The 21,251-nt window shown below is 39.8% G+C and overlaps 1 protein-coding gene across 2 annotated transcripts; it reads right to left on the bottom strand.

The window, feature by feature from the left end:
* Nucleotides 1–21,132, bottom strand: HECTD3 (HECT domain E3 ubiquitin protein ligase 3). Of its 2 annotated transcripts, none has more exons than XM_083358451.1 (21): nucleotides 21,042–21,132; nucleotides 17,893–18,053; nucleotides 17,348–17,440; nucleotides 16,950–17,085; nucleotides 15,614–15,729; nucleotides 14,514–14,627; nucleotides 11,459–11,541; nucleotides 9,492–9,657; nucleotides 8,367–8,448; nucleotides 7,416–7,598; nucleotides 6,565–6,617; nucleotides 6,103–6,167; nucleotides 5,004–5,107; nucleotides 3,844–3,963; nucleotides 2,691–2,780; nucleotides 2,114–2,320; nucleotides 1,726–1,855; nucleotides 1,385–1,459; nucleotides 898–979; nucleotides 717–788; nucleotides 1–246 (listed from the first exon to the last, which is right to left on the bottom strand). In XM_083358451.1, exons 2-21 carry the CDS (start codon nucleotides 17,949–17,951, stop codon nucleotides 162–164), a joined length of 2,115 nt encoding a protein of 704 aa, XP_083214577.1. In that variant the 5' UTR covers nucleotides 17,952–18,053; nucleotides 21,042–21,132; the 3' UTR covers nucleotides 1–161. The 2 variants fall into 2 exon arrangements, with proteins under 2 accessions (XP_083214577.1, XP_083214576.1); XM_083358450.1 differs by lacking the exon at nucleotides 21,042–21,132 and adding an exon at nucleotides 19,601–20,070.
* Between the last annotated feature and the right edge of the window lie 119 nt (nucleotides 21,133–21,251).

Below are 21,251 nucleotides of genomic sequence, written 5' to 3'. Positions count from 1 at the left end.
TAATGTTCACATTTGATACTTTATTTTCTAGATATGTACACCCATATACACTTTGTGGAGGGTGGGTCATGATGAACATAGTATTGAGAGCTTCTTCCAGGTAGCAAGGACAAAAATCAGACCACCATTAGCGAGACCATCATCCTTCCCAGTGTGGAGTTTCAGTCTTCCCATGGACTCATGTCTGTATCAATGGCGACACAATTATAAGCTGCATAACGCAATTTTTCTTCACAAACCTTGGCACTAGAAATAATACAAAAAAACCAGGTTAACATTTCCAGGTATTCTGAAAATTCCCAGTACATCTCTAGCTTACCTGTCTGTGATTGTTCAATGGAAGTTATGTCACTATCATAGTCTCCCTATTTGCCTGTGTTGTGGTACAGAGTAATACTTTCCGGCTTACACTTCTCTGCTTCTTCCACTCCATAACTATCTTCTCTTCTCATTCTCTACTGTGAATATCATTTCCCTGGTCAGCATGTAACAGTCCTTGATGTTCTTCTGCTATTATATAATCTTCCCCAAATTGTCCTTCCTGTGTCTCTCTATTACAGTGGTGGGGAACAATGGCCCCTTTATGACTTGTGGACTTCAACTCCCAGGATTCCTGAGCCAGCAGAATTCTGGGAGTTCAAGTCCACAAATCATAAAAGGAGCATCATTTCCCACTTTTGCTCTATCATAAAGAAGTTTTCTAGAATAAGACTTACGAGGCATATTTGGGCAAAAACAGTGTGCTGGAGCAAGTGGATGATTCAGGGAGGGCATCGGTGGTCTCCGAGCTTGGCCATAAGACAGAAGAAAACAAGTTAAGTCAGAAGAATCTACCAGATAATAAAACTCCAAAGGACCAGTAATCAGTCTTCTCCCAAAGAGGGAAGCGGAACTCACCCTAATTTATCAGGATAGATGTAAATTCGAGCTGGAAGTCTGCTTCTTCCTGTAACAAACCTCAGAAAACGACTACGATCCTCTAAGGAGAAAAGCACATGACTTTCATCAGTTCATCACAAGTCCCTCTCCATAATCTACCTCCCTGAAAGTGAAATAGATCTCAATATGCTAGCCTTGGAAAGCAGGAATTACTTTTTATTCAGTGGCTCAAAATGTAACTTGCAACCAAATATATAACAGCAGTTGTGGTGAAGGCTTCACCCTCTCTATTCTGAAATTTACTTAATCCATCACCACTTCCGTCCTTCTCATCTGAAAGAACTATTTTTTTAAGAAAAGAAAAATGTTTACAGCAAGTTCGATTTTTCAGCAATGGGTTCTGTGGGAGAAACTATGGTAGTATCAGTGGGAAAAGTTTCTTAAAATATGCTTGGCTCTGCAACCATTTAATAAACAACAGTGAACATTTGTTTACTCTGCATACCATTAGTAAAGTTGTTCAAGGCCTCCCAAAAATACTGAATTCTGGTGTCTGATGGTTCAAAATCCTCAAAACGAGCTGTAAGATAAAATTAGAAACAGTGCAGAGACAGTAATGTCAACTACATGCTGACAAGAGAGGAAGATATATTAGTTGTGAGGCACAAATTTTTACTAAATAAGCTCACCATACACTTTTTAAATAAGGTAATTATGCTGGGATTCTGTACTAAGTAGCAATTGCATGTGGCGCTAACAGTAGGTATAATGAATGTGTGCAGTATATTCCTCAAGATGAGAGCATTCTCATTCACAACAGGAAGTCCAAGCATCAGAGATACATACTGAGCTTCTTCAAGGCCTCAACTGTAACTTCAGGGTCACCACAGACCTTCTTCTCCAGTTCCTGCCAAGTAAGTAGGTCCAAGACAGCCTGAGGAACTACTTTCAGAAGTCCAGCCTGCATGGCTGCAATCTGGGAGATTAGGAAAAAGAAGTTAAGAAGAGAATATGTAAGAACAAAAACAAATGCATAGGAAAGAAGTCACGTAACTGTTTTCTGACAAGTCCATGAGAATAAATAGTTTTCTGTTAAATTTTCTTCAATATTAGCTCTGTAATCAATTCACTTAAACAATGCCCAACGTTTCCTAAAACACGTTGATACAGACTGATGATATACTATAGAGAAAAAAGTAGTGATCATATCTCTAAAATGCCACAATGAATTTACCTGTTCCTTACTCTCATTCAGCCGTGCTTTCTGTACCAGATGGATAAATTCCAGCCGGTTCTCATAGCGTACTGCAGTGCGAATGCCACCAGGAATAAGTTCCACCATGCGCTGGTCACTCAGGACTGTGGTATAGGTCAGCTCATTCCCAAACTTGAATTCAAAGGTCTCCTTGTCCATTCCTTCCATCATCTCCAGAAGTTTTACCTGACAGCATGGAAAGAAACAGAGGAAATTAGAAAGAGGCCACTGGGTTTCTGATTAAATTGAAGCCATCATTACCTGGTGTAATAACATAGGGTCAAAGTGTTTTCAAAAGAACAAAAAATTATTACGCTTAAAGAGATACATTCTGATGGTTTTGATAGATATTGATATTTCTAGGTTATATCCTTTACAAAAACTAAGGTGCAAGGAATTTCTATCCCTCCTTCTCAATAACTATTTTAAAAAACAAGTTCAAGCCATCAGCTCAATTATGTATTGTTCCATATTTCTAATCCCCAGCAGCAAGTAAATAGAGAGAAGCCTATACGCCAATTTTATTCATGAAACAGAAACACCACTCGTGACTTACCAGCATTGAGTCAATAGCAGGGAAATCCTTATTCCAACTCACTTCTTCGCCTGTCAGTTGCTTCCAAACAAAGCCAGGCAAGGCAAGGACCTTGAACAAAAAAGAAGATAAGCAGAATTTTAAGGGTATTTGCAGTCAGTTGGATCTCTTTATGTCTAAAGAGATGCTCAAAAATGGAGAGAGGATACTCTTAGTTCAAATATTGCTACTTTGTTTCTTTTGTGATATGTTTTAGTGTTTTTCATTATCTTTATATTATTTTAAGTGCATTTCTTTTTGTTAGCTGCCTTGAGCTTTTTATTAAAGTGGTATTTAAAAATAAAATTAAGAAATGTATATACATAAGAATAAAACCGAATATTGTCTCCAATTTAAGGCATTAATTCCAGATCATACCATAAACCTAGGCAATGAAAAGGGGAGTAGAAATAACTGAGAATAAAAGGAGGAAAAAGCACATTTAGACTTGCAAAATTTTGTCACTATAATCTTATAATAAAACAGTGTTAGCGTTTTTTGTCATCGTCAAATTTTTCTGGAAGAGCTGACAAATGCTAAGGCTAAGGAACTTGCTATTTGTATATCCAGAATTGGGAGTTGTTTGGTCAACAGTCCTCCATTAAAGATAAGGATAATGTCTACTGAGAAGGATATTTATAGTTTAGCATTGCCCCTTCCTAACTGCATTATATGTCCAAGGGTCAGGTGCAAGGTATTCTGTTGCCAATGCAGCTTCTTTTAAAAACACTTAAATTTGTGACAACAAACTAGGAAATATTGTCCCAAGTTATCTCAAATGCCTGATGAGAATAAGCTCTATAGCACAATTAGGGGCTGTTGGTCAGTTTTGATGTGAGAAAGAGACAACTTACGCTTGACCCTAAGCCATGTCAAAATTCTAAATTAAAAAGAAACAAAGTTTTTGAATGAACAAACCAAATGCATCTATGAAAGGAAATGACCATAAACATAAATAAAAGAATCCCAGAAAAAAAGAGAACATATGCCTCAACTTGATCAATAAATAAAAATGAAGCACTTATCTTCAAGAAATGGACTGTTCTTCTTTCTGGAATGACATTTTTCCAATATCTCCCTTCTGGTATCAAGGTATTTGGTATCAAGGAGAAATTAGTCAATACTGGATACTAACCAGGAATTCTTTGCCACGTAGAGCTGCACCCATTATTTGCCCAATCCACTCATATTTGAGGAATTCCTTGCAGGATGGGTTTGGGACATACATGTCTCGGGCCTCTCCAGTTCCACTGCCCTAAAATGACAAATATCTTATTTAAAACAAAACAACTAAGCAAGAGTGTAATGATTCTATCAGCATAACTCCATACAAGAATTCCCTGTTCAACATCATGGCACCTAGCAATACATAATCCATCAAAGGCCAACAGAGATACTGCATCATTTTCTGGCATCTATTAGTGCCTTAACCTGGACATAAGAATTTTTTTTAAACTTGATTTGAAGCACTTTTAATACACTGAACAGAACAAGCCGCCGTAATAGAGATAACAGTTACAATGCAGCTCTGATTGGTGGAACATGCAAAAGATATTTAAGAAAAGGATAAAGTTTTGTCCGCAACTGTTTTTACTGGGCATTATTACTGATACTACTGTTGTGGACACTAAGCTGATGTTGAATTTAATTACGGCAGCGAGACTTTTAGTAGGGCAATATTGGAAGAAGGAAGAACTGCCGACTATAGAAGAATGGACTTTAAAAGTTTCCAACCTGGCGGAAATGGCAAAGATGTCAGCGTACTTGAAAGACCAGTCGCAACAGAGATATATTGTGGAGTGGAGAAGATGGATTGATTATATCCAGAATAAATATGGGACTAAAAAGTTTCATTTAGCATTTGAATAAGTATTGATGTGATATTTATATTGCTTGTAGTTATTTTATAAGAGTTAAAGTGCGATAGATTTAATAGTTTATTGTTGTTTGCATAAGGTAGATTATGATTGTTTGAATTTTTATACCCTGTATTGAGCTCTGGGAAGTCGGGGAGGGGGGAGGGGGAAGGGAGGGAGCTGTTGGGGAGGGTTGGGGAGAGGGGAGGGGGTTGGGAGGGGTTTTGTTTTGTTAAAAAAATGTATTGTAAAACTTTTCAATAAAAAAAATGCAGCTCTGGAACACTTAATTCAACGGCACCAGGAAAAGATCAAGAAAATTAAGCATTGTTTCCTTGCCAACAATGCCTCTGACACTTTTTCTTCTTAGGTAGCTTTTATCTTTGTCTTAACAACCTGAAAGACTTGATCTAATTTTGGTTTGAGCAAAGAATAGGACCTGATTGGATGTACGGACAAAAAAAGGTAGTGGGACGGGTGTCTCAGATGAACTAGGACACAACTCTTCAGACATATCAGCAATGCTGTCTCGGAAACCACCACCTGTAAGAAAGAAAACAAACAAATCAAAAAAAGGGCAGTCCATTTTACATGTTTGCCAAACATCAACTTTCACTGGATTTCTGATCTTCCCACTCCCATCACTTTAGAAAGTCCATTTTTAATGGGGAGAATACATCCAGGGGGGAAAAAATCAAAATTATGATTTGCTTAATATACTTTTATTTGGTCAGGTCTTTGCAGGACTTTTGTACTGAAAATAAAATTTGATACTACTAAAAATATAGTTACACAATAGCTATTTTTGTGGCTGTTGCAACAGCCAAATTTCCAGGTCTGAAATCCTATAACCTTGATTATGTCATGCCTATAATCCAAACATGGTCCCCCTAAAGGTCTAAATAAGCTTTATCAAAATCAGTAATATCTGCAGGTACAATTGTGATAATGGTGGGCACAATAAAATAACACAAATTGGGAGCAAGGAACATGAAAGTGTCAACGCTGCAAACATTGGATGTTTTTGCTCTGACAATATAAGAGGCAGCCTTTTCCTTTAAACTGTTTTGCTTTTAATCAATTAAGCTGGGGGGGGAGGAGGAGAAGGTTGACCTGGTTGTTTTGATAAGATAAGAAATAGAGGCTACAAAAAGAAAGTGAAACTTTGCATTTTAAACTAATTGGAGAATGTGATTCATGACTTGTAATTAAGGGAGGGAACTGTGTATGATATGATGTGTTTAGTGAAGGAGAATCCAGATTCTGGCATCCATCCGTGAGTGCCCATGCTTCGTTCTCATTATTATAGACTTTTTAGAAAAACAATGAATGTTCTTTGATCTGTCTCATTAATCGGAACCAAGACAGAAAGATTATTTAGACCTTTACGTGGTCATTTTAATTCCATTTCCTCAAAACTGAAACACAAAGTCAAGAAACTTACTTTTATTTGCCTTACTTTTATTGAACAATGCAGGGCACTAAAGGTTAAATTTAAGCAAGCCATCATTTGGGACTATGCAGAGTTTCATACTTACCCTGATCAATGATGCCCTCAGCAATGAATTTACATTCCCACCATTGATCATACCGCAATGGCCACCTGGGATAAAATAAAAATCAGTGTTATCAAGTGGGCTAGGCATTAGTCAAAATATTAGAGCTAATTATGATGATGATTATATTAACCGCTAGACAACTTGTAATAGAAATAGAATGACTGTGGCAAAAGAAAGCAAAGGTAATACCAATAGTAACGGGCATATTGGGTGCAATCCCAAAACAATGGCGATGATGTTACCTAGTTTGGGTAATGAAATGTCTGCAACAAAACAACCAGACTCAGACAGCACCAAGAATCCCTATCCTTGAAAAATGACCTTTTGGTTTATTTGCAAATCCCAAGATAGTTGTCATCCAGGCCTTTAAATTTCACATCCCCAAAAACTTGAAATAGAAAAGGGCAAGGAAGAAAGACAAATGGTTCAAGGATCACCCACCTATAATCCAGTGGCTTCTCATACTTGTCAGAAGGTTTCAGGCCTTCATATACCTAGGAAGAGCATAAAGTGCAGCTAAAGCTTTATTTTATTTTATTTCATTTTATTCAATGCAGCTTTAACAGTGGAAGAAAATAAAGTTCACAATATCCAAATTGCAGTCATGTGAGCGTGGAGGTGCTGTGGTGGCCATAAGCACAAGGACTGGTCATAGCTATCATCATGGCCTGGTGGTGGGCCGCGGCTTGGGGGTTGAGGACAAAGGATTAAAATTCAATTTTTTAATTGCATCACACATACATTACACAAATTTAACATTCCTGTAAAAGTTCTATTATAAATTGAAGGAGCCCAAAGTGATGCTTCCCAATCTTGAAAAGGCTGCACCATAGTTGCTTGTCAGCTGTGATATAAACATCAACAGCATTTCATTCTGGACCTTGTATCAAGAGGATAGCGTAAAAAAAAACATTCTGAAGTACAGAAGGAAACTTACTTCTCCGAGATAATATTTAGTGCAAGTTTTCCTACTCTGGTACTCTTTATTTTTTTGTAATCCCATTTATATCCCGCCCTTCTCCGAAGACTCAGGGCGGCTTACAATTTTAAGCACAAACCAATGTGCTTAGCAATAGCCTTCATTCTATGTATATGCCTGCTTATTAGGGATTTCGCCCCCCCCCCAAGCGGCATTATTACAAAGTCAGCTTATTGCCCCCAACAATCTGGGTCCTCATTAGATGCGAGTTCCATACCTCCCAGAGTATCAGGCAGCCTTTTGGGAATTATCGCAACACACCTGGAGGATCCCATAGTGGAGAAAGGCATGCTATTATATTGTTTCCCCTTACCTGGGTGAAGACAGTGTTTTTACAGGAAGGGTCAAGAGCAGGATTGTCGCGATGCTCCATGGCTAGGCGCCGGTTGATGTAGAGACGCGGCATGAAGTTGGGCTTGCTGGTTTCAGAGTCCTTGAGGCACTGACTGATTAGCATTGTGCGTCGTTTGGACAGCAACAGAAACTGTTTGATATGCTGTCAGGGGATAACAATTGATTCAAAGAGGGCAATAGCTAATGCACTTTCCCTCAACTTTTCCAGCCATCATGACCACCCCCAACTCTTCTTGATACGTTGATAACTTAGTTCTTTTTCCTGCTAGAAACATTCTGATAAAAGGAAAATGTGCATTTAATGAACAGAGTCGTTTCCATCTGTTATTAAAAATGATAATTTATTGAAGATTTATGAGCAATCTTGTAGAAGAAGTTGCCATATTTGTTCCTGAATGAGGGCTGGTTAAATGAGGACTACCTGTGGACACCATTGAGGAGAAAGAATTAAAATTCAGTTATTCCACTGAGTTTTAAGTTGCCGTGTTAATTTAAATTCAGATATAAAAGGATCTCATTAGAATGACGAATAAAAGACTTTTCCTGAAGCTTGAAAAATGAACTTGAAAATGAAAAGAAAATACAAAGTGCGCTTTCGTGTTACAGTGAAGTTAAGAGAGCCCTGCTTTTTAAAATGCTGGGCTTGCTTATATAATGGCTGAAGGAGAGTTCCCAGCAACAGCATCTGTACATCTTCTCTGCTACGTCACTTTCAACTCACTTTCAAGGAACAGGATGGCAACGTTAGCCTGTTTGATTGTCTCGTTAGGCAGGAGCAGAAACATTTATTCAACTGTTTCATTGTTTTCCAAGTAAAGGCAGGTTTGGCTACTACAAAATGATCACTATCACTGCATTGATTGTGAGAAGACAAAAAAGATATTGATCCATTGGTAGGATTTTTAGTCACCTTTAGTTCATTGAAGGTGCAGAGCGTGTAGTCCCAGGCTGGTACAAGGTGATGAAGCACACTATCCAAGATCTTGATAAACCTGTGACAACAAAAAGAAACAGCACCAAGAATGTGGAAAAATATCTAAATGACGTACAGTGATGCATGATGAGGGTACAATGTGATTCCATACAGTAATTTAAATTAAACAATGTATGATTAGATTTATATTCCATTTGTCCACGAGGAGTTCAAGATAGTACTCTTTTCCTCCTACAGTTTTCCTATGCATCCCTCTACCACTGAGCGTTGTTTATCTTCTACCCAAACAAATTCTCTGAGCCTTTTATAATTAAAAACATTTGCAAGGTATCCATGAAGACATGACCATGAAATGAAGAATAGCGATGAAAAGGAAGAGAATTCACATGATCGTAATACTTGGAAAGGCTAGTGGAAGAATGAGAGGCTTCCTAATTTATGGAAGTAAGCATTCAAAAAAGCAGTGCTTCAGCATTGCAATCAAAGAGTTATTGTGTTCCTAGGTGTAATGGTATACGGAGGAGACCTTGGGAGATTGGAGCAAGAAATGGTCAGATAAGAGACAGCATAACCCGTAGCTAGAAACTCTCCCTAATTTTTCCACCTGTAAAGGAGACAGTGGAAGAACTGTATTCTGAGACATTAATGCAACTTTACAATGAAGCAGACTTAGGTCATCTGGTCATGTTTCTTGTTTCCTGTGCCTAATAAGGCTGACATCAATCTTGCAAGTCTCAAAGTGCAATCCTTCTTCCCCGAATCTCCTTTACGGCCAAAGAAATTAGAGAGTGTCCGAAGAGCCTTCTTCCCTGTCCACTATGGAGCTGCAGGCTAAGCTATCTCTTATCTGACCATTTCCTAGGCAGTTTCTCTTGGCTCAGTCTCCCAAGGTTTTTCCCACATACACTAGAAGAAAACTGATACACGCCTAGGATGGGATAGTGATGAAAAAGAACTTGATGCTTTTTTTTAATTATTTCAACTGCTCGCAGAGACCTCTCACATATTTTCTTATTCCCACCCACAGTTTGTGGAAAGGTGGCTCATCAGACCTTCTTTCTTACCAATTTTTCTTGGCGTTCTTAACTAGCACTTCCATACCTTTGCAGGATCACAGCACGCCAATAAAGCACATCAGGCTCTCTCCCTTCCAGTCGTGGATACCTCACTAGGTTGGCTGGTTGAAACATGTCTGCATTGAGTCCCAATTCTCGTTGCCGAGAAGATTTGATCTTTATGCCCCGGAGCCGGACATCAATCCCGTCATCTGCATAAAAGGAAAGGACCGTATGCAGCGAGCAAATAATTTAAATAAATAATTAATTCCTCTGTATAGAGCAGGGGTAGGCAACCTCGTCTCTTTTATGACTCATGGACTTCAACTCCCAGAATTCCTGAGTCAGTATAGCTGACTCAGGAATTCTGGGAGTTGAAGTCCATGAGTCATAAAAGAGCCAAGGTTGCCTACCCCTGGTATAGAGAGAAGAAATTACCGTAGGGAAAAAACTATGAAGCAGAAAAATGGCAGCTGAAGAAAATACACGGTTTTTCAGAAAGATATAGTTCTTTTTTAAAGAATGGACATGATTTGGATTTCAACAGACTTAGCAACTAGATTTTTCCAAAGTAGAGATTTTACCAAGAGAGATTTTTGCAAACCATAATCCTATGAGCCTGGTTTATAAAATAAAATCTAGTTCTTTCAGATAGACACTAAATGATGTTTTGCTACAGAAAGAATTTGTTGAATTTATGCTGGAAAGGTGAACAATGTGAAGTGACATTTTATCATATCCATGTAAGGCGGACATATAAAAAAGAAACAATTTTGCATACAAATAAATACACTAATTCAGAATGTGTTCAATGTGTTCAATTGAAACTAGAGGCTTTTCTTTTAGGATTAATGGAGATAGTTAGAAAAAAGCTATGGAACTTTATTTTTATACATGACAACTGCAGCAAAATTATTATATGCTCAAAAATGGAAAGATTTGACATTATCCACAATGGAGGAATGCTTGGTGAAGATGAATGGAACTTGCAAAGATGGCTAATCTGATTTCCTTAATTAGAGAAAAGAAAATATCTACATGTATGGCTGACTGAAAACCCCTTATAGACTTTTTTGCATGAAACAGAAAAAAGTGCACTTATGACCTGTGGTCTTGATGATTAGAAAAAAATTACATAATAGAAAAAAGTAAGCATTTTTGGAAACACAGAGCAAGAGAAACTGCCGGCGTCAACTTTCCTTCGTCCTGTGCGCTCCCACAGAGGGCCTCATCAGGGTGCCGTAGGTCAGGGAGTGCCGGCTGGCGGCCCCCAGGGGGACAGCATTCTCTGTGGGTGCGCCTGCCCTCTGGAATCAATTGCCTGTTGAGCTCCCGACTGGCTCCCGACCTTCGCTCTTTCCGCCGTGACCTGAAAACCTGGTTGTTTGAACAGGCCGGCCTGGACTAAGGGTTTGGGGTTTATTTTTAACTATTGTTAGGGCTAAAACAATTTAATTTTACTTTTAACTTTTGTATGTTGTATTTTAACTGCCCTGTACACCGCCCTGAGTCCTTCGGGAGAAGGGCGGTATAGAAATTCAATAAATAATAATAATAATAATAATAATAATAATAATAATAATAATAATAATAATAATACCCATATTTGCTGTAACGAAAATTGGAAGCTCCTATATCTTTTCTTCTACACTTGTGTCTTTTTCCTTTTGTCTGTTTTTCTTTCATTGTTTTCTTTATTCAGTATAAATTTATGTAGTTTTATGTTCCTTTTAAAACTACATTATCTATCTATCTATCTATCTATCTATCTATCTATCTATCTATCTATCCATCATCATCACCACCTCCCTTAGTTTATGTGCTAACAGATAATGGGCTTTGCTGTTTTCCTCAAGAACAGAGCCCATAACTGAAGTCTTGGGACAGGCGATAGGGAAACTGTTAAATTTGTCTCCTTGTACTTATATACAGATGGAATAAAATCCGTTTCAGAATTATCAAATGATCTTCCCAAGGATTAAAAATTTCATCCTCAAACTGACGCCTACACACCTCTGCATTCCACAATGCGGATTTCAATGATAGGCAAATGAGCAGTCATGTCTTCCAGCACACACACATCCCCGATGTAGCTCCTAGGGACAAAAAAAACACACAACACCACATCTATTTCATCTTGCACATAGTAGTATAATTCTCCCCTCTGCCAAACCTTTAATTTTATGTATCTGAAAACTGGGAGCAAGTTAGATTGGGTTGTGGATGGGAACTGGGACCCAAAGACTCCTAGTTCGTTTTTCCAACCTTCTGAATTGCACAAATTGATCTGTCAAACTCCCACTGATGGGGGAGGGGAGGGATGATGGAAATTTGACTCCTAAAACAGTGTTGTCAGATAGGACATAAGGGAGCTTGCCTACAGGTATTAGGCAAGATGTTAAAAAATATAGATATTGCCTATATCTATTTGTACATAAGACTGCCTTGTTAAATGAATCATTACGGTTCTAAAGTGAGTCGTTGGGTGGCTGAGATTTGCCATTTTATGGCTGCATTCTCCATTAAACTCTGCTTGTCAGGGACCAGTCGTTAAGCATGCAAATGGTGAGACTTCCGGTTTTGCGCAGTAGCAACTGGTTGAGGGCTTGCTGATTCTCCGCACTCCCGCAGCTAATTTCGCCCTGCCTGGGGACCCTAAATGAGTAAGTCGCCCCAGAGAGGTGATGAAGAAAAAAGTGTGCTCCAGCGATTCTGGAACAGTGGCGGCCATTCCATTTGACTTGGGGAAAGCCTTCTAGCCCGACAGGAGAAAGGCTGGCCATATTGCATCAACCAGCACAAGCTACTAGCAACCGAACTGCAAAAGCACTAACTAGCACAACTGTGAACAATGTGCCTGAAACTGGGTGAGGAATTCGATCTTCTCTTTTCTATTGTACATTTAATTTCCTGGAAAAGATCCCCAAGAAGCAAAATACCTCTGAAAGGGAAGGAGGGGGATTTCTGCCCCACCCTTATACTAATGGAAGCGGCGAATTAATCTTTTTATGGATGATCAAAATATATGGAAGTGAAATAAATATAAAACCTGAAATTTAAAACTTAAATCTGGATAAATCTAAAATTGTTTGAATGGTTTAAACTCTCATTTTAAAAATAATTGTTCATTTTCGAAATTGAAAAACAAATAGTTGCTGACACCTAGTGGTGGATGAAGACTATGACAGCTATGACTTTAATATAAGACTTGGCAAAACCTGGGAAAAGCTAATCTGTGTTTGTGACCTTCAAAGGTTTAACAACAAAGAACAGTTGTGACCAAAAAAAAGATAATCTGGGCTGTAGACAAAGAGAGAATTATAAATTTCAGAAAAAAAATTTTTTGAACTATTTGGATTACAAATATCTATTTAATTGGGACTCTAAAGCCATTTGCAGAGAAAAGAAAGGAAGAGAAAAATTCAAATTCTTGGCCATCATGGATAAGAAACATGTAGAAAGAACATATCAAGAAAACATAAATGCTTCTCAGGAGGACTGCAACTAATTCAAACAACAATGACTAAACCACAAAGAAATCCAAAATAACTTTGAAAATATACATCAATCTATTTCTAAGTTAACTCTACAACAAAATTTCCCAGAAAACAACAACAGAGAAGGAACAGATAAAACAGATAAATGGATATAGAATTGAGAATAGAGACTTAAAGATGGAAGTTAACAAAACAAGGAAACATGATTTAATCCTAGTGGAGAAAAATTCACAAGAATTGGAAAAACAATCTATCCCTTAAGACTACAAAATAAATCTGAGGACAAGAAAACAGCTTGGATAAAATGGACGGTAGAGATGTCAGGAACAAAACAAAGCACTGAAAATCATAAATGTAAAGATTTATTGCAAAACTATTATTTGTTATACCTTCGGAACGTGAACAGTTGCTAAATGCTAAATGAGGCAGCTGATAGGGGAGGATTACTTCTGCAATGTTTCTTTCTATAATTATGCTGATATTAATAATGCAGTCCTCTATTTTTATTTGTATACTAGGCATTAGGTAACAAGGAATTACACACCAGCAAATTGTCCAAAATTGGCTGGTCCCTATGTGAACCCAGTATAGAAACTAAACAGATTGCCAAAGAAAGAATTTCTATTCTCTCTAAACCGGGGGTCCCCAACCTTGGGAACTTTAAGATTTGTGGACTTCAACTCCCAGAATTCCCCAGCCAGCATAGCTGGCCCCTGCTCTACACAACCTGACAATAGATCAGTCCACAGCAAAAGAGATAGAGTTCTTGCTTCTTACCCTGTTAATTCCAGGCAGGCTAATAAAAGCATCAAGCTAGTAATGATTTGTGGGCTTTTTCATAATGTTGTTTCCTGCCTTAATTCCCTGGGATATGATTGACCCCAACATCAACAATCTTTTATCTAAGGGAACACCTGCTGCCGGCATCAACTTCCCATCGTCCTGTGCACTCCCACAGGGAGGGCCTTCTCAGGGTGCCAGCGGTTAAGGAGTGCCGGCGGGTGATCCCCAGTGGGAGGGCATTCTCTGTGAGCGCGCCTGCCCTTTGGAATGATTTACCGGTGGAACTTCGGACCGCCCCCGATCTGCGTTCATTTCGCCGGGACCTGAAAACCTGTTTTTTTGATCTATCAGGCCTGGACTGAAGGGGTTTTAGCTTTTAATATTGTTTTAATTGTTGGGCTTAATTAATGTAATCTATTTTAATTTTATACTATTTTTATATTGTATTTTATGCTGCCCTGTAAACCGCCCTGAGTCCTTCGGGAATAGGGCGGTATAAAAATTTAAATAAATAAATAAATTAAAATAAATAAATAAATAAATAAATAAATAAATAAAAAATCGACAACTTCCTATGAATCTTTATTTCACTGCAGAAACTGGACCATTAATTCCTTCTTTTGCAGCAGTATTTGATCAAGACAACACTCTTCATTTTCTATTCTCCCCTTCTCCTTCTCATATCACAAGAAACGACCAGTTCTGGGCAATTATTAAACCACTTGAATAAAATTTAGTAGAATGGTTTCTTTCAGCTAGCCCCATCTCCCCTCACTGCCCTGACTCACTCATCAATGCCGACATCACTCAGTTTCTTCAGATTGTCACCCTCACCGCCATATACAGCCACCCTTTTTGGCATGAAATTTTCATCTGTTGTATCCACGGTCAGAAAGAGTTTCCTGATGGAGAGAATCGAAACAACAAATGTGAGGCAAAGCAAATGGGTATTGGGAAAACTTTCACATGCAAGAAAATTCTGTGAAGGCTGGAAACTCACAAGGAGCTTTCTTTAAACAAAAAACTCCTGCTGAAAACTTTCTCATTTATTACAATTCCTGTCAATAAAGGATTGTTTGGCATGCTTACAAGCCATCACTGTAGATGTTTGGAAACATGAAGACGCTCTTGGCATCCATTCTTGCAACCCTCTCCTGCAATTTTTAAATCAGAGAAAATGTGAGGGAAAAGAGGAAGGGAGAACTGCCCACCTTAAAACAGTTCAATCAGATTCCGTGTTTTCTGAAAGACTATACTTGGACTTTTTCAAATATTCTTCAAAAAAAAGATTGGAAAAAATAAGCCTATTCTGAATTAAGAAGAGAGGGTGTACGCTTCATAATTCTGTGATTTACTTTGTGTCACTCAGCTTCAGGTCCTTGTTAATAGAAAAAGCCACTGGAAGAAGAGAAAGTGTTAATCTCTCTCTGACCTAAAAAGGAAATGGGATTGTAGAACTGCACATTTTATTTTATTAGATTTATTAGATTTATTAGATTTTGTGATGCAATCTAATATAGTGTCTTAGCCTTACATTTATACTGGAAGCAATTGAAAAGCCATAGTAATGGATGAGCGCCTGAGGTTATTGTGCAAGAAAATTAAGATGTTTTCTGTTATTAAACATTTCCCAATTTTTCTGTAAAAAGAATGCCTAGGCACAAATCAGGGCCAGACACACAAACCATATTTTTAAACCTTTCTTGCTACCTGGTCTACATTCAATGGAATACAGAAAATAATTGTTTTTCAGGAAGGCCACATGAATTAGAGCAGCAAACTGTTTGCAAAGACTGATCCTAAATCACTTTGTATCTAATGACAGAAAAGAAAATCTTGCCATACAGAGAAAAAGCTAGGAAAGGGAGGAACAGATTTAATTACTAACTTTATTATGGTTCCTTTCTTCATGTTGAGACGGACCCAATGTTGGCCTTGGGATCCATCACTCTCCCAGTAGGTGTCATCGTGGTTGTCGGTCAAGTATGAAACATTGAATTCTTCCTAAAGAAGCAGAGCAGCACATTAGCACATTCGAACCAGCCCTTCTTATTCACACAGACATGTTCATGATGAATATGCTTCACTTGAGAAGCATTTCAATGAAGAACTGCATCTATTAACCTGCTCAGACCTCATTTGGAGTACCATATCCAACAAACTGTAAGTTAAGAAAAGGTCTAAGTTCAGGAGAGCCAGCTCTCAGAAGAACAGTGTGTGTGTGTAAAGGTAAAGGTTCCCCCGCACATGCGTGCTAGTCGTTTCCGACTCTAGGGGGCGGTGCTCATCTCCATTTCAAAGCCAAAGAGCCAGCGCTTGTCCGAGGACGTCTCCGTGGTCATGTGGCCGGCATGACTAGATGCCAAAGGCGCACGGAACGCTGTTACCTTCCCACTGTAGTGGTCCCTATTTTTCTACTTGCATTTTTACGTGCTTTCGAACTGCTAGATTGGCAGAACCTGGGACGAGTAACAGGCGCTCGCTCTGTTATGCGGCACTCGGGATTCGACCCGCCAAACTGCTGACCTTCTGATCGACAGGCTCAGCGTCCTAACCCACTGAGTCACCGCGTCCCTTGTGTGTGTGTATACAAATAAGAAGTGTACTTATTTTCTCTTATTCTAGAGGACAAGATCTACTTAGTTAAAACAGGAGATAAGATTCATGCTACAGCTTAGCAGGAACTTTCAGTTTGTACAAGGTGTCAGCCAGAGAGTGCTCTAGTGTAGCAGAATCTGCACTGAATGAGGTGGGATGTGTGGAGTAGATTATCCTTGAGGTCATCACATTTCTATGTATCTAATCCTTTACAAAGACTAAAAAAGGGAGTTCCAAAGTCAGAGGCAAGTAAATGAAATGTGAAAGTGCTGGCTTGTAGTGTTATCTTCTGCCAGCATGGCCACACTGGCTAAGAATAATGGAAGTTCAGTATTACTGAAGGGCACCAGTCTGAAGAATAGTGATTATTCTAAAACTAAAATAATGGTGCTTTTATTGTGACCTGAGCTGGGTAAGCAGACAATGCCTCTCATCCTTCATCATCAACTGTGAAAGTTGCAGGAACAATTTATAGACGAGACAACCCTTAGCTTTTGCTTATCGACTATAAATTCATAACCTTTGATAATAAATTAAATAAATAAATAAATAAATAAATAAGTTCCAGATGATATTCTGAGGAAGTTTCCTCTACAAAGAGATCCAATCCACTGATAATATTATACCGTGTAAGAGGAGACATCAATGCTGTCCACATATTGCTTGATACTACCCAGATTCTCATCCTCCTTGCCAATATGGTCATAAAGGAAATGCACCAGATCTTCATCACATTCATAGCTCCATGTGGGTGGTACAAATCTACAAAGCAGTGATGGTGGTCAGTAGCACAGAAGGAGCACTGAGGCGTATAGTCAGAAACTGTATTCTATTTATTCCTCCATTCTTAGTCGTATTTTTCATCTCCTCATCCCATAATGCATGTTATTTCAGTCAGCTTTATACCAAAGTACTGTTTCCACTGATGGTGGATGACAAAGCCTAACTCAACTCCATAGGCTGAACCACTATTTCCAAAGTAATAGCACTGGCTACCCCAAGCAACCAAATAAAATGAAATTACCGGAGTCTCTCTACTGCAGCCACATCTGGCTCCATGATTTTTGGCTTTGCTCCAAGATGCAAGGAATATGTTAAATCCACTACCTGTTCCCATCTGCAGTTAAAAAAAATGCAATAGAAACCATAAACTTAAATTCCAGGTTAGAGAAACTGATTGGCTTAGAAAAGTTCTAAGAACACATCAAAGGACCAATATTCCACCTATCTGTGGAAGGTGCAACAACATTACAATTCTAATCTATTTTGTTATAGAAACAAATTTATCAGATCAATTAATCAACAAATGTGAAACAACTTTTACAGACAAACGATTCACTAACTAGAATTCAACAAATGGTATTCTTAAAAAATGGGCATACCTACATATTTTAGAAAAAAATAGCCCCTCTCCAGAATCTTCCTTTGGGTGCCGCACATTTTCTTGTGAGAATGCTCTGACAAACAGAGGTTCATGGACAAATAAAATATATTTGCTTACAGTCACATTTGTAGCATCCTCCACAATGTCTCCTCCAAAGCCAACCAAGCAGAAGTGAGATTCTGTACCTGATTACTGGTTTAAAATCCATCCCAAAGAGCTGCTGCTGCCTCTGAATCCTCTCCATTGATTCCACTGGCACCAGCCTGTCCCCACTATCTGCATGTTTACACGTAAGAACCCAACCTTCTTCCAGGTCACAACCAGTCTTGTATTCCTGAAGTTGCTCCTATGTGGGCAGAACACAAAGTTACATGAGCAGTAAAATCTAAATTGGTCAAAAAGAGGCTTCATTACCACAGTATAAACATATAGAGTTTAAATACGCAAGAGCTTTGCACTATTTATTTGGACCACTAAATGTGCAGCAGCAATTAAATCCTTATTTAAATTCAACTTGTATCTTTGTGATTCATAAATATGCCGGTACAAGTTCCAGAGTCAATAAAATACAGGGAATAAGATGGTGAACTAGAGCTAAGAGCCATCTAGAACTGTGTGGTTTTGAGCTAATCATTTTCTCTCAGCCCAGTTTAACTCAGAGAGTTAGTATAGTGGGGCTAAAACAAAGAGATATTTCTTTGCTCTCAGGTCCTGGGAAAAATATATAAATAAAATAAAAATAAAATAAAATAATAAAATAAAATAAAAGTAAAATAAAATAATAAATAGCAAGCTTCACTATTCACATTCACTCCCATTTTTGGAAGAAACCAAAGATGTATACAAATCAAAAAGGTATATTTACAGCAATATACAAAATGTTATCCTATACAACAAACTATGGAACTGGCAATTTGATTAATTATAAAAGTTTCTACGTGGATGTTCAGAATTTGGCATATATTTGTAAGACTGATCAGACTGATCCTACAGCCTTGGGTTTCCTAGCCCATAAGCTCATAAGCTTTCAAGGGCTATGAAGTGATGCCTCTAGTCTGACATCCGACAGTTCATGCACTTCTTTTATAGTCTATTCCAAGTTTAGAACTAACCATTGTTTCCTGCAACTCTAACACTGACAAGACTTATAGCAGGTGGTTGCACCTGGCTGGCTGCAAGTGATCTGCAAAATGCTAAGCAAGGTATGGAGACCAGGAAACCCAAGGCTATAGGATGGAGTGGGAATCTGCAGAGGGAGGGGAAGAAATCATGCTGAAAGAAGTCAGTGGTAAACCCCATCTATTAAGAAACTACAAGGTACACCCATGGAATCATTAGGAGGCAAACTTGGCAAAAAATGGGAACTCTGAGGTCCTCCCCCCCCCACCCCGACCATGGGTGCCAGACAGCCACAAATGGAAAGGAATAGAATGGGATAAATGGGAATCTTCACCTCTATCTCAAATCATATATGCATTAAGCCCCTTCTTTTTTTATTTTCTAATTTGAAGTGCAGCTCAGCCCTGGCACGCTTCAAATAGTAACTCTGGAGTGCCTCTGAGCATGCTCATTATGCAGCCCAGCCTCTCTTTAGAGAAATTTCCTGATCTGACTATCAGGATCCACCCGGAACTAACACAGGATCTAAACCAGGGGTAGGCAACCTCGGCTCTTTTATGACTCGTGGACTTCAACTACCAGAATTCCTGAGTCAGCATAGCATAGCATAGCTGTCTCAGGAATTCTGGGAATTGAAGTCCACAAGTCATAAAAGAGCCGAGGTTGCCTACCCCTGATCTAAACGGTTCAGACCCGCCAGGGTTTCGCTCAGTTTCTTCGGATTTAGCCTCCAGGTCCAAAGGGCGCGCGAGAGAGCCACGCCTTGTCCCTCACCCTGGTGAGCTTCACCCAGAGCCCGTGCCCGTTGCAGTATTCCTCGCCGCTGGCTCGAATACACGATCCCTTGCGCACTTCCATGGTGGCCCTGCCTGGACTTTTCCTGATGCCGGGACCCGCACCGCCCGCAGCTTTGCTTGGGTTCTCCCACACCGACAATAGGCTCCGGCCCGAGGCGGAGCCCTGGGCGCTGGGATCCTTGCACAGCTTGTACTGCACTTCGCGGGGCACGTAGCCCAAAGTGGCGGGCAGCGGCTCCGCCCGGATCAGGCACCCGATCGCCTCGCTCAGGAAGCGCAGCCGGCCCAGCAGCAGGTGCGGAGATTCGCTGTCAGTCGAGGGAACCATCCTGACGGTTCTCGGGCGGACGGAGCCTGCGGCGGCCGCTCCACCGCTTCTCTCCTCTCCTTCCCTGCCGCAGCCGGCGACAGCTCAACGGCGGTCGGGAGGAGGCGGCCACCGAAGTCGCTTCCTACTTCCTCTACCGTAAAGCATCCTCTATCGGCGGAAAGTAAATCAGGGCCGTCGCGCTGAAGAGATTTTGCGAGGCTGCGGCGTGGGAAATGGCTCAGTTAGCTAGCGAGCGGCGAGATTTTTGCTCTTTTTTGCCCGCCGGGGAGTTTCGCACATCAGTCAATTAAGATCTGCTTTTTTTTTTGGCTGCCTCATACTTTTTGCCCACCAAGTAGGTTAGGGTTAAGGTTAGGGTTAGGTCAGGGGTCCTCAAACTTGGCCCTTTTATGACTGGTGGACTTCAACTCCCAGAATTCCTCAGCCAGCCATGCTGGCTGAGGAATTCTGGGAACTGAAGTCCACCAGTCATAAAAGGGCCGAGTTTGAAGACCTCTGGGTTAGGTTATCGATCGATGATTGACAGTCACCTCTACAGATGTATGTGCCCAATCGGACATTGCACCGATTGATTACGTCTGCGGGAAGCAAAAACCTTTTTGGGCAGATGTTAATACTACTGGCAGACAAAAGGGTTCCTCCATTGAGGCTTCGGTCCAAAGGTTGGAAAGGAAAGGCATTTATTGGATAACGCGACTGTCCACGTTTCAGTTTCTTATTTATTTTTAATATGAATACAGTAGAAAACGGGAAAAACAAATATCTGGTGTTTAAAACAGCAAGACAGACGGCAAAACTTTTAACTTGTCTAGAAAAAACGTGCATTTATTGTACTGATGTTTTTTGTTGAAAGAACACAAGATGATTTACCTGGGATTCCTCCCTAATTTTCTCTCCATAACTCTGGGAAGTAGCGTTGGGCTGAATGCCCACCCTGAAGTCCATAGTCAAGTGGATTTGAACCTGAATCTTCCTAGGCAAATCCAGCCAACACATATGTGAAGAGGCTTAACTCCCCCCACCCCACCCCACCCATGTCCTCAAGGCTAAAATTCCCAGGATTCCTCTGGGGATACCCAACTCCCACCTTGAGGGTGACCAATTGAGAAGGGCCGTCTGTGGATTGATCTGTCGGTAATCCATCCAGCTTGGTCTACCCATTTGGGCGGAGCAATGCAGGGAGGCATGGTCTCACTTTTCACCACTGTCTTAGAGTTTCACTTCAGGGTTTAATTGGAGGTGCCACAGAGTGGGAGGGACAGGCCGCCTTCTGAGCTGGTAATGCTGAAATAGTGGT

Source organism: Vipera ursinii (assembly GCF_947247035.1).
Source record: "Vipera ursinii genome assembly, chromosome: 3".
Lineage (NCBI taxonomy): Eukaryota > Metazoa > Chordata > Lepidosauria > Squamata > Viperidae > Vipera > Vipera ursinii.
The sequence above is the reverse complement of the archived record's forward strand: the minus strand, read 5'-3'. Positions and strand labels throughout refer to the sequence as shown.